The sequence below is a fragment of the Mustela erminea genome, chromosome 13 (assembly GCF_009829155.1).
Source record: "Mustela erminea isolate mMusErm1 chromosome 13, mMusErm1.Pri, whole genome shotgun sequence".
NCBI lineage: Eukaryota > Metazoa > Chordata > Mammalia > Carnivora > Mustelidae > Mustela > Mustela erminea.
The window spans coordinates 18131624-18146177 of record NC_045626.1 but is presented as its reverse complement, the minus strand read 5'-3'; the positions used below and the strand labels follow the sequence as shown (position 1 = coordinate 18146177).

Here is a 14554-nt window from a genome sequence, read left to right as displayed (position 1 = left end):
GCAGTTTGCTCTTCACGATCCTTGTTTTCTTTTGTAAATGTCAAAATGCCTTTTGAAATCGATGAGCTTTTACAGCTTAACGGCCATTAGGCCGTTCACATTATCTCCAACATAAAGAAATACATGTTAATTAAAATCGAGATCATTTCATCAGGTTAGAAGTGATACCGAACTGTCTTTTAATTTCTTTACCAAACCTGCGTGAAGAATTTACCACATACTTCACACGGTTGTGCTGGATCAGTATAGTGGAGTACGGAGAAACAGAGAAACAGAGATGCTTGTGGGGGAAACTTTTTAAAACTACATCTCTACTTCATCCGTCATCCCTGCTGATAAACATCGCCTGTGATGACAAGTGTTACTGGAGGAAGTGTTAGACATAGGAACTCTGTTAGGTACAGAAGAAAGATAAATACCATATAACATTATTTGAAACCATCTCCATTTTACAGAATGTTGAGTAGGGAGAACCCTTGTTTGGAAGTTAGGATCAGTGGTATGTTTTAAAATGATATATACTTAATTATGCATAATTCTTTTGAAATTAAAACATTTTAGAATATGGTATAAAATATTGTAGCCTAAAGTATCTCTTTTAAGTATGTGGCTGAGCAAACTGTGAACTTGAGATCTTTCATAGTGTTAATGTTGAAAATACCTGTTCAGTTAAAAGAAAATCAAAAGTGGTTTATACTTTGAAAATACCTTCAAAAAAATATCACAAAAGTAAAATTACTTTATTGCCCTGCCTTTTATTTTGTGATTTCAGGTAAGGCACTGACATTTCTTCTGCTGCAGCCCCCGAGCCCCAAACTTCCCCCACACAGTACGATCCGAAGAACAGCCATCGATCTGATTGGACGTGGTTTCACAGTCTGGGAGCCTTACATGGACGTGTCTGCTGTCCTCATGGGGCTTCTCGAACTCTGTGCTGATGCCGAGAAGCAGCTTGCCAAGTACGTGCTCAATTCCAGTTAATATGTGGGGTTTTTGTTTGTGTTTTTTTTGGTTGGTGATTTATTTGTGTTTGAGGTCATTGATTGCCCTTGATAGATTGTGTATTTTTAATTGACAAAAAAAAGATAAATATCTCAATATATGAAATTTTGGATATGGACAAGGAAGGGGAAGTATACTTCTGTACTTTGGACACACGTGGGATTTAGCATTGAGTCAGTGAATGACTGATCTATGACATTGTGCCTTGACATAGTACTGTCTAATAAGAGTGTAAACATATCACTTCTAAGGAAAATTATATATATATACTTGCTCAAAAATGTTTTCCTGATAGAATACATGGCCAAACAGTTTGGGGAATCATTCCTTCATACTCATGGTAATTTTTAAGTTCACTTTAATGAGGTTTCACTTGCACACAGTCAAGGACCAGTGGTTGCAGAGACCCAGAGAAGCAATGAGGAGAGTAGAGGGAGGCGGATGAGTTGAGGGAGCTGCTGAAATGAAGTAAGTGGGACGCGGTTGGTGGCCAAGTGGCCAGGAACGATGGGAAGGGGATTGGGAGTGGTCATGTTGACTTGAGAACTCGGCCTCCTAATTCCTGGAGGAAGGTTTTTGGTTTATTATTCCTATTCTTATTTTATTTTGAAAACTTTTATTTATTTTAGAGAAAGAGAGAAGAGGGGGAGGAGCAGAGGAAGAGGGTCAAGCAGACTCTTTGGTGAGCATAGAGCCTGAGGTGGGGCTCAAGCTAGGGCTCAATCCCATGACCCTGAGATCATGACTCAGCCAAAACCAAGAGTCAGACACACTTAACCAACTGAGCCACCTAGGCGCCCCTGTTCTCATTTTTTAGTATAGCCATCCACACGGGCGTGAATTCCTAGGGCTCGGATCCTTAAACTGGCCCACGGTGCCTCTCTTAATGTAAATGTTATCACCTCTTTGATTTTCTCAATAAATGGCATTTCATTCTGATCTCTGTTGACCTTGGAAAAAAACTAGAATTCTCTGCCCTTTCCTTCATGGTTGTCTCTCTCATTTCCCACAGTTCCTGTATGATCTCTTGTGGCTCTAGGCTCAAGAAGTGGGGATCAAAGTAGCTATTAAAAGGCTAGACTGGGATGCTGTGGCTTTGTCTACAGACTGGGCATGCCCAGCCCAAAGTCCCACGATGGACTGGTAGGAGACAGTATTCATTTCCAATTTAGGCAGCTTCCCCCCGCCCCGCCCCCCGCCATCATTTTGCCATGCTTCCTAAACATTATCTCTGTGTCGCTCCCTAGCTGTATGTTCTTCAGCAAATCACTTCATCTCTTACCTCAGTTCCAGTAAGGGTGGTGATGCCATTGTCATTGTTTTAGTGTTCAGCAGGTCAAGAGCTGCTCCGTTCTGTAATGAATAGCTCTACATAACGGCAGCCAGGATAGTTTTTGGATACAGGAGGCCTGAGGGTTTTTGATTGACATTAGGAATTAGGAAAGAACTGGACTCATTGAATTTGAAGCAACAGTAAGAGGCCGCTGGCCTTTGTGCAAAGCCCAGAACATATTTCCAATCCTTTGCCCTCCTGTTGGCTCTAGCTTCCCTGTATCTCTTCCAGTTTGGTTTTGACCTAATTTTATAGCCTATTTTCAAAGCTGCTCTAAACATAATTTCAAGAGTATACAGTCTTGTTTTCTTGCTTGGGAGAAGTGGTGGGCTTTATTTTAGGTGTAGTATTTAATATTTTGTTTTATTTTGCTTTTAAATCAGTTTACATGAAGCTTATATCAGCAAACATAAAGATGCAGTGTGTTTTATCTGCATGTAGTACGTCCACAGACACAAATACTTTTTGCTCTTCGGTAGCTAATTTAAATCTTGCTATCACATCCTTTTCTGTCATGAAGATTAGTATAACTCTCTATACACAGCTCTAAATAAAGGAACGTATCAGCATGTAGCCTTGAGGAGTCCAATGTAATTTTCTTCATGATAAATTGCATAATAAGCAAGAAAATGTTTGCTTATTAATCTATAACAAGATTTAGATTGAAAATGGCCTGTTACATCCATGACACACTTGGTTCAGGCTGCAGAAGGGCTAAGATGGGGCAAAACGGAGCCGGGCCATGTGCCTCTGACCCTCATGATGCCTACCTACCAGCACCCCTGTGCCGGACTGACTCTGTGCTCCATAACCGGGCTCAGCCCTTACTTCTGACGGCGATGTTAAACTCGCTTTATGAAGCTTCTGTGTTAGGCTTGCGCTGTTCAAAATCTCAGTTCATGTTAATTGAAAAAGAAAAAACCTACCCAGTGCTTCCCTCTTTACTTCCATTCTGAGGGAGGGGATTCAGGGGGGTAGCCAGCTCAGGCTGCTCCCTAGTCCTGGAGACACATATTAGAGCAGAGTTTCTTTCTTCCCCTCTCTCCCCTATCTTGACATCCTCTGTCAGAGATGATTCCTGAGAGGTCTCCTGAGAAACTGTAGACGACTCGATGGAGAGGGCATTTTTCCAGAATTAAAATGCCTTTATTTTAGAAATCTGAGAATTTTACTTCTTTGAAGTCAAAAGAACACCGGCTGTTTTCTAACGTTTTCAACTATTTTACCCAACTTTAAACTATGTCTGTTAACTAAACAAGCTTTTACTGAGTAGTTAACATATAGAAGGAACACTGTGGGGTCTTGTATGTAGTTACGAATTTGCCTCAAACACAGATCCTGTCTCCAAGGCACTTGCCGACTGAAGGAGAGACAGCGTCTCCCCCGGGGGGACCATGGTGCGAAGGGAGGAGGAGAGAGAGAGGCAGGGACGCTCAGACGACGCGGAGATGAATTACAGCCGGGGGCTCCGAAGGGATGCTGGGGAGAGTTGTACTTGCGTGCCTCACTTGCGTTCCTCATCCGAATAATTCTGAGGAGAGCTGGAAGGATGAGGCCATGCGAGAGGACAGCGGTGGGAAGGTACAGGCGAGCCCAGCCGATGCTGGCGAGCGCCTCAAAACACAGGGCGTGGCACTGTACACATTGCTTTTATCTAATTTTAGTCATTCCTTGCAGAACTTACACTGTGGGGAGTTCCCATCTAAAACTTGAACATAAGTTCCTTCCCAGTTATCTCTGGGCAATAGAATTAGGGCAAAAAAGAGGATTGGTCTCACATTTTACTTTATAAAATGATTATAAACATAATAGAAGGTTGCAAAACGAATCTGAAAGAGGTTCTGTCTCTTGTCCACAGAAACACTGATCAGTGAGAAAGGTGGGGTTCTGCCTTAGGGCTCCTTCACCCCACGAGCTCTGCTTCTACCACTGTGCCGTCTGCACCCCCAGAGCTAGAGATCCAGAGAAGAGCGAACGTAAAACAGGCAATTCAAAGGACATAAAAGCGGTCAACTCAGAATTTTCAGTGCACTTTCAGATCTTAAAAATAAACTGAATGAAATAATTTCCATCAAGAATTTTGTACCTTCAAAAATTAATAACCTACTTAAATATCAGTAACCTCTCTGAGTGCCCGAACCATGTATTATGTATTTATTCATAACACTGTCACATGATTTGCATTCAACAAACATTTAAGTCAAAGAATTTTAGAGATGAAAATCATTCAATCCAGAGCAGCATTCAATCCAGAGCTCTCAATATGCTATTCAATAAAAACAAGATTAAGAGAGATGAAACACCTCACCAGAAACTCGAGATCTCACCAGAACTAGAAGAGCTACAAGTCTTCTGACTCCCATTTGCCTTCACCTGTGCCGGTATAGTCATGCCATCTTTTATGTCACCAGTGACCCACAGGTAGAATCGCTAAGGAATTTTTAAAGTTAACGATTATGGGCTTCTCATTCACGATGAACTCTAATAGAAAATGCAGGCTGCCCTTCACTGAAATCATAGAGCCATTCCTAGCTAATTATGAGGAAAATAAAAAAACATGCAGTATGGGAGTGCCTGGGTGGCTCAGTGGGTTAAAGCCTCTGCCTTCAGCTCAGGTCATGATCCCAGCCAGGGTTCTGGGATCGAGCCCCACATCGGGCTCTCTGCTCAGCAGGGAGCCTGCTTCCTCCTCTCTCTCTGCCTGTCTCTCTGCCTACTTGTAATCTCTATCTGTCAAATAAATAAATAAAATCTTAAAAAAAAAAAACATGCAATATTACGTTTTTTTAAAATTTATCTTTTTTTAGGTCACCATGGTTATTTATATATATATATGGATAAAATGTTAGAAACAGTAGAAAAATCCTGCTCTGTAAAAGAACAGGAAAATCCTTGTGCTTTTAGAAGGCTAGACTCCATTCTGTACCTGTTGTCGTCTGGGTGTGATTCTGTTTTCCCAGCTCCTGTTGCAGGGCCTTTACTCTGAAAGACAATAGCAGGACCATGCTGGCCCCCGCTGCTGAAAGCGGGCAGTCTCTCACGCACTGCCAAGATGGAGGGACATTAATGCATTACCAAAAGCCCATTGTTTTTCTGGAATATTCCTGGTTTACCAAACTTTAAAAGAAAAACATATAGTCAAGTAGAAACCCCACATGCTTTGATAACATACAGATAAGCCCCAAAAGTTAGATATATTCTCTTTGAACTATATATAGTTAGAGAAAAAGAATTGACATTTTAACTCAAATTTCAACTGCATGTTTTTATATATGGGGTAGGACGTAGAGAAAAGAACACATATAAACACTAAGGTATTTTAGGATTTTATATTTAAACTATTATTCCTATTCATTTCCTATGGTACTTATTTTTTTATTCTAGAGAGAGAGTGCATGTGTGTGAGTAGTGGGGGAGGGGCAGAGGAAGAGAGAGAATCCCACGCAGGCTCCATGACCAGTGTGGAGCCCATCACAGGGTTCAGTCTCAGGATCCCTGGATCATGACCTGAGCTGAAATCAAGAGTTGGACATTTAACTGACTGAGCCACCCAGGCACCCCAATTGTTTATTTTTAATAGAAAATTTATAATCTGAGGGAACCGTTTAACTAAATCCTGTTAGCATAGTTTTTACATTACAACTCATAGTTGCAAATACATACAACATATAGGAAACAGGTTAAAAGATAGGCATGTATTGGGAGAATTACCACATTTGTGTTTAGGAGACTAATGCCACCTTTGAATTACTAAATTCAGGTTTAACATGACAGATAAGAATTGATGATTCCCTATTACATTAAAAACACTTGTTAGTGTGTCTGTTTTTACCAGGAGGAGGTAAAGATGGGATGCCCAGTTGTTATGTAATTAAGTATGCATTTTCAAAATAATTTTAGTCTTTGTTTTCACTGAGAAGTGGTTTCGATGCCCTGAAACTCTTTATCTTAGTCAGCTTGGACTACCATAGCAAATAGCACTATTGTTGGGGAACTCCAACAATAGAAATTTATTTCTCATAGTTCTTGAAGCTGGGAAGTTCAAGAGCAAGGTGCTGACAAGGCAGGTTTCTTTCTTTCTTTCTTTCTTTCTTTCTTTTTTTATTAACATAGAATGTATTATTTGTTTCTGGGGTACAGATCTGTGATTCTTCAGTCTTACACACTTCACAGCACTCACCATAGCACCCACCCTCCCCAGTGTCCACACCCGACCACCCCTCCATCCCACTCCCCTCCACTCCAGCAGCCCTCAGTTTGTTTCCTGACAGGTTTCTTTCTGAGACCTCTTATCTGGGCCTGTAGGTGGCTGCCAGGTGGCTCTGTGCTCACATGACTCCTTTGTGCTCACAATTAGGAGAGAAGGAGAGCAAGTTTTCTGGTGTCTCTCATGCAGCAGGAATCCTGTCTTGAGGACCACACCCATCTGGCTTCATCTAACCCTAATTACCTCCCAGAGGGTCCGTGTCCATATACCATCACATAGGGGCAAATTTTCAGGGGAAACAAACATTTAGTTCATAATACTATTGACTGTGATTTGTGGGTTATTCTATGAAAGTTTAAGTGGTTTTTCCCCTGAATATTCTCTTGCAGTATTCCTTAATTTGACAGATGGGGAAGTCTGACAATTGTAGATGGTGACATTTAACTACAGTGGTCTCACTTGTGACTTTTAAAATGCTTTTACTACAACGGAGTAAGGGTTAGAACAGGATTAATGAGCAGTCACGAAAGGAATGAGCTCAGCCTGAGTGGACTATTTTTCTATTCATGATTTTTATTTACAGTATCTATCATCTCTGGTATTTCATATGGGATGTGTGTACCGAAATGCTGAGTAAAAGAGAGAGTATGTCATATCTTTTTTTTTAAACTAATGACCCATCTTATAAACCTATATAACAAATGATCTGCATAACAGCCAGATAAGCAGGATCGGATGAAAAGAGTAAGTTCTGTATTTACATGGATTCCAGAATAAGGCCGATACCCCTTTAATTTCACACCTCTGAGAGTGTGATCCTTCACTCAGTTAGAATCCCGCATTAAAATATATCACATACACAGTGCACCTTTGACTTTCAAGATAACTACATGTAGAATTAGACTTCGTCTGTTGGGACTACTAGATCAATTACTTTGACTTCATTGCTTGGTCAGTTCAGTCAAATAACTGGCTTAAGTGATTTTTTTTTTTCCTTTTGGATTTGCCAGGTAACTTCATTTAGCATGTAACTATTGAGCTACCACTCTGTCCAAGGGCTGCACTAGGCACTTTGGGGGGATCACAGGATTAGAAGGCATGGTACCAGTCTGCACAGAGTTCACAATACAAAACTAATTCGTAATGCCTGGCAGAATCAGATTCAGTGCTGAGAGCCTAGAATAAATGGGTTTCGTTGTTGGTTGTTTTTGTTTTAATAGATTGTAATTGAATGTTCTAGCAATTGCAGAACAACAAATAGGCTTCCACAAGAACTGAAGAGAGGGGAGGGGGGACAGGGTGCTAATGGTGGGGATGGGGAGTAGAGAAGCATAAGCCATACCCTACAGTCAAAAAAGGAATGGAATTTTAAGGACCAACCTTGAAATTAACCTGGCATCAGGAGCATGGTGTTGAAAAGACTGAGTTATAAGTAGTGAGACTAGATTATGGAGGGCCTAGAACCTCAAGCCAAGGAGTTTAAGATTTTTCTTAGAAGCCCTGGGACCCACTCAGGTTTTAATCAGGTTAACCATGAAATAAAGCTAGTGCTTTTGGAAGATAACTCTGGCAGTGATTCATTAAATAGACTGCGAAGAGGAGAGAAGGTTTGCCTTCTTCCCCTGTGCCTTGGCCACCCCTCTCTGTTCTCACACTCCCAGCCCTCCTGCCTGTGCCCTATGCGTGTGCAGAACCCTGACCTCAGAACAGTAGCTGTGTCCACATTCCCAAGTCCTGCACTCCAGCCATCGGACACTGATCATGGGGGTCCCTCAAATGTACCCTTTGACGCCTCTACCAATTGTTGGATGTTCCAACTTGCACTGAATTCATGAGCAATACTTGTGTATGTCTTTGGTTAGCTTCCTTACCTGTTACCCTGTTACCTGTTACCCTACAGCTTCTCTTCCAGATGCCAGACTTTACCCTTGTTTACCCCACAAGAAGATTTCCCCAAATTCACAGGATGATTTACTGAGATGGATTAAGGCTGATATGTGGCTGGGCCTTTAACTTTGAAACCAGTGACCTGCTGTTAGTTGATCCCATTTTCTTTTCACTTGATTTCCATGTGTGGGAGTCATCTTGGGTTAGAAGAAGCATCTGTTGTATGTATCATGTAGGTGAGATGCAGGGCTGGTGATTTTTACATTTGCCTGCTCATTTAATCTTCGCGACAACATTGTGAAGTTATTACTTTACCAGACACATTATCCACACATCGTGCTTACTCAGGCCAGGGTGGCCACAGGGCACAGCCTAAGGAGAGGGGGACAGTATCCACTTGTCATCCTCAGGTGAACACAGGCACACATAATCATTGATTCTCATTATTTTTGTTTCCTCCCATTGCCCCCGCCCCCCGACCTTGGCTTCCCACTAAACTTTTCTCCTCCAGAAGGAAGAGAGAAGGGCTGGAAGAGAGGTGGGTGGTAGGGTTGGCGGGATCATGTTTGTGGGAGTTGAACTCTGGTTTCCAACTCCAAGAGGTCACAGTAGCACACAGCAGGGAATGGGTGGGACTCTCCCAGACTCCAGGAGGAAGCTCTAACACTTGGCCTGCAGAAGGCAGATCCCATCTCAGCAGCTCAGAGGCAGTATAGCCACGGGGAGGGCAGCCAGGCAGCTGGAACCATGAAGTTCAGCAGGAGCAACATGTTCTCTATCACTCAGTTAGCCTTGATACAACCTAGCAACGTTAAGGCAGCTACATCATTAACATCCATGAACATCTGTGGCTCAATACAACCCTCAGTGCAGTTCCCTAGGCTTGGTCAAGCCTAGTATCGCCTCTCTCATTCCTGTAAAGTTGGTCATTTGTACCCACATAGAAGATTTCTTTCTCTAGCCCAGTTTAATCTGAGGACATTGTGAATCCAGGTCTGCCGTGTAGTACAGTTGCTTTCCATTACAACTTTATATCCATACTGCTGGTTAACTGTGCATCTTATCTTCATTTAATCACGATTGATGTTGAAAAGAACAGAGGTGAAGTTCACATGTTATAACATCCCACTGGAAACCTCACTCAGGGATGCAATCTAGCCATTCATCCGAAGTCGCTCGGCTTAGTCATGTAACAGTTCATTAATCCAGTTAACAACAATATGGGCAAGCCCCTCCCCTCTTTATTTTCTCCAAAGCTCAGCTGTCCTAGGAACATCGTTCTACTACCTTGGCTCCTTGCTCTGGACCTGGTCTCTCCTTCATAAAATGCCAATACCACCCCCTCCTAGGGATATTCTGGGCAGATGCAAGAAGACATGAAACAGCGCAGGAAAGCTCAATTTCAAACCTAGACCCTGGGTCCCACGTCCAGTTCTTTCTCCTCTCTGTCATGCCTTCCAGACCTAGGCCGGGCTGTCCAGGAGGGAGACGTTCCTGCCCCATGGTTGACTGCTGGGCAGGGAGGTTACCTGGGGATCTTTTCCAACTCCCAGCATTCGTGACTTTATTGATCTTAGGAAATTTGATTTAGGTTTGCTCAGAATTATACCTTTTTAAAAAGATTTTATTTATTTATTTGCAAGAGAGAGAGAGAGAGAGAGTTAGCAAGAGAGAGCAGAAGTGGGGAGGAGAGAGGGAAGCAGACTTCCTGCTGAGCAGGGAACCCCCTGCAGGGCAGGGCTTGGCTGCATCCCAGGACCCTGGGATCGTGACCGGAGCCAAAGGCAGACGCTTCACTGACTGAGCCACTCAGGCATCCGTAACATACCATTTTTTGTTTCAGCCTTTCAGTATTATCAACACCTTTTCATACTGACTTGAGAAACATCTTAGAATATCTTAAAAATGTATTTAGCTTTTGAAATTTTTAAAACTTAAAATATGCTCAGAACTTTATAACAATTACTGAGCAGTCTAGGTTAGTTAGCACTACTCACATAGTGAGCATTTCCTTTGTGGAATTCTCAATAGTAAACTTTAATCCCAAAAAGAACCTGGCTAACTACCTGACCTTGCTTTACTGCTGAACACTTCTTTCTAGCCCCGACTGGGTGCCTGTGGCATCAGGATCTTCCGTGGAGGTGATGTGTCTACCCACACGTTCTTTCTGTTTCTTGTTCAGTATGTGTGTGTTATGTCAGCTCCCATCTTTCTTTTTAGTAGGAAACATGAAACGATTGCCTCCATCCTCCTCTTCAAGTTATTGCTTTGTATCTACCCTCAGTTTGGAAAAAAGACTGGAGGCAGTTATAATATCGTTCAGAGATTTAAGCAGTGTAGTAATCACCAAGAAATTAAAAGTAGAATTTCCAATCATCAATTTACCTTCTCTTAACAATGATAAGAATGCCTGTGTAGGGTGCCTGGGTGGTTCAGTGGGTTAAGCCTCTGCCTTCAGCTCAGGTCATGATCTCAGGGTCCTGGGATCGAGCCCCACATCCGGCTCTCTGCTCAGCAGGGAGCCTGCTTCCTCCTCTCTCTCTGCCTGCCTCTCTGCCTACTTGTGATCTCTCTCTGTCAAATAAATAAATAAAATCTTTGGGGAAAAAAAAAAAAGAATGCCTATGTAATGTATACTTATTTTCATCTAAAAGTTAAAATGATTCTTAGACTAGTCATAGAAATAATTGTAAACATTTTGAGAATTTTTAGTAAACATAATCCAGTTTACCCATGAAGCATACAGACTAATTACAGCAGGACAAATCTTAATATAATTTCATGTGGGTATGTAAGTATCAAAATTACGTAATTTTCAGTAGCAAAATTAGAGAGAAACTATAATGGATCTCCTACCGAGTAGCAAAATGCTCCTTGTATACAGCTGACGTTGGATCACATGCCACATTTTAATGAAGTCTGACTACTTTCTACAGTAGTCTATATAAAATTTGCAGGAAGCTTACAAACATAATATGATCATTTTTATGTTTTGGGGGTGGCAAAGGAATATAACATCACTATTAGGATATTTCAACAGTTTGGAAAGATTAATTTCATGTACCTATTTTTATATGTTGTCTGTGCAGTGCCATGCCTATGAACTTTATAGAGAGAAAATAAATATCCATTAATATGATTTTTGCATCGATACAAAGTAATAATTGGCAGAACATCCTGACTAGTAGATTGGTTCTAAAAGTATTGGGCATGGGGTAAATTAACAGTACTGAGGATATTTTAAACTAAAAATAATATTAAAAACTAAAAATAATTTTTGCAGTTTTTTCAGTCCTTTCGATAATTATATGGACAGAAGTGAATTTTGCTTCCTTTCAGATACATGTCCTTAAATGAAGCCTTTTTCTGTGGCCTTATCAACAAATTATTTGCCTTTAATTTTTTTAGCAAAAAATTTGAAAATACTCAGCACAGTCTTCTTTCTTGCCTGATTCTGAGCTTTGTGATATGCATTCAGTACTAGTTCTTGATAATTTGTTAACAAGGCGTTTTTAACACTTTGGACAGATGCACATACTGTTTTCAATCTTCACGGTTAATTATTCGATTTTGTGTTTGATGCCAGAACACCCTGACTCCTAATCACTGCTCATTGTTGCAAGTCCATTATATTCTAACTGTTTGAGTGCTCCCATTGACCTTGAACTGACATTATAAGCTGTGTCTAATCTTTTCAGTCTATATTTCTAATGCTTCTTTTCTTTTTTCCTTTTTTCCTGATCCCTGTTTAGCATCACAATGGGGCTGCCTCTTAGCCCTGCAGCTGACTCCGCCCGCTCTGCGAGGCATGCCCTCTCGCTCATTGCCACTGCCAGACCACCCGCCTTCATCACGACTATAGCCAAAGAGGTGAGCACAACCTCTCCGTGTGCTCCATCTTCTCATTGAGAGGAACTATTAGATATTGTGAGCTGAGGGTCCATGTCCACAAATAATCCTTCCAGTTCTAGAACAATGCAAGTTAATAATTTAGTGCCGGAATGAATACGTATGTACCCTGAATTCCACTGCAGTGCAGTCATTACTTGTGCTTTTGTACTCATTTCTGTTCTCAAAGTTAACTTACTTGCAAATATTTGAAATTAATTTTTCAATCTGAAATATAGCAGCCTTATTCAAATTAAAATATACTAGAGATACTCCCATTTTACAAATGTAAATATCTGCCTGTAATCAACACTGAACTTATTTAACACTGGCTTTTCAACTGTAAACAAAAATGTAAGTCATAAACTTGCTAATTGTTTTTCCTATTGCATGTCACAGATAAAGACTTGAATGCCAATTGATTCCCACTTCTTAGTGTTCTAACTAATTGCCCACATCTAACTGAAAAACTAGTAAAGAACAATGAACCAATTATAGGATCTTTCCTGTAGGTCTTAGTAGTGGGAGAGAAGGATGATAAGCTCCTACATTTTTTTTAAAGGTTTGTTCCATTTCAGCATGAATAATGTGCAGACTTGGTGTCCGTGGGGTATGAACTCTGAGTTGTTTTTCCTGTAGCTATGATGAATTTTTAAAATACTAAATAAATACCTCTGAGTCTGCCTGATAACCTGAAACCTACTGGGCCTGTGTCTGCCCAAGAGCCATCCTTAATAGGCATGCAGCAAATATTTGTGACGTGAAGTTAGTTAGAAGGGAGGAAGGAAGGTTCTCATAGATTGTATGGGTTGATAGGAGGTGGTGGGACTCTGAATTCATACTTAAAATAATTCTGTAGAATAAGGGGGTGTGTTTTTCTGATAGTGCATAGTGTTACAGTGAGGTTACACTGTATTTAAAGTATGCACATGTATGTTATATACCTATAATTTATAGGTATATATTTGTATGAAGAACATATATATATAAATGAACAGATTTCTTATGTAATAGAAATAAATATATAAATGAACATATTTATTAGCCATGGAATTTTTAATCAGTTTTTAATCAGTTGAATATGCATTGATAATAATATTGAATATATTGAATAAAGCTTACATCAGTCTGACCACATATATAGGTCCTATAAATGCCAGCCATAAAACTGCCTCTTTAAAGAATAAGCAAGTATTTGTGTTGTGTTCTTGAACTTAGTTTTCACCATTTATGTATGAATATTTTTAAATGAACTGTTAGAATAGCCATGGTTTGGATTTATTCTACTCCAGCATTTGGTTAGAAAGGTATTTTTAAAATATTTTAATGTTAATGTTTTACTAATTACCAGTTGATCCCTATATTCTTAGTGTTCTAATATTTCAGTGTAATAGTTCACAGTTATTACCTTGTAAAAATAAGTTTTCCACTTCACTTAGAGTTTTAGAGTGAGACCCTGAAGTATTTCTCACTGTTCCCTTCCCTGTCATGTCCCATCAAGTGTTCTTTCTCCTCCGAATGATTAAGACTTACAGTTTGTACAGGGAAGAAAAATCACAGTGAACTAATATTCTTTACAGTGCTTATTATTTTTGGAGGCACGTTCATTCACATTTCCCAGCCTCATTATAGAGCACCAGGAACGGTGCCTGGGACACCGGAAGACTTCTAGAAACATCATTTACTATTATTACTACTTGAGGGCAAGTCTCATGCTTCTTACTCGCTGGGTATCTCTAACCACTGTCCACCTCAGCACCAAGTAGACCAAATTCACAAACCTTCAGTCTGTCTTTGGAAAAATGTCACAGTAGTGTTGTATTAAAGCCTCATGTAATACTCAGGAACTTACAGAATTTTATTAGAGGATACTTACTGAGTTTTTATTGTACTAAATACTTAGTTTTGCAATCCAAAGTGTTTTCCAACCCACTCCAAGAAAGTTGTTCTGTTGATTCTCATTTTTTTCCCCTCCTGTATTAACAAAGGAGAAGTAAACAAGTGGCTAGAAATGCAAAACTGAATCTAGTGTCAGCCATGTCTCCAGCATTGAAATGTCTTCACAGGTGCACAGACATACAGCTCTTGCAGCAAATACCCAGTCGCAACAGAACATGCACACAACAACTCTTGCACGAGCTAAAGGGGAAATTCTGAGAGTCATTGAGATCCTTATTGAAAAGATGCCCACGGATGTTGTGGATCTTCTCGTGGAGGTAAGGATATCCACTTTAAAT

General features: G+C 40.5%; 1 protein-coding gene across 4 annotated transcripts in view; it reads left to right on the top strand.

Moving 5' to 3' along the window:
* Window positions 1–14554, top strand: part of WDR7 (WD repeat domain 7) — a 363555-nt gene that overhangs the window by 252056 nt on the left and 96945 nt on the right. For all 4 annotated transcript variants that reach the window (XM_032310817.1, XM_032310818.1, XM_032310820.1 and 1 more), the window contains 3 exons: window positions 773–959; window positions 12182–12299; window positions 14384–14533. In XM_032310817.1, the coding sequence (XP_032166708.1) occupies window positions 773–959; window positions 12182–12299; window positions 14384–14533 (455 nt within the window). The remainder of the gene's footprint in view (window positions 1–772; window positions 960–12181; window positions 12300–14383; window positions 14534–14554) is intronic.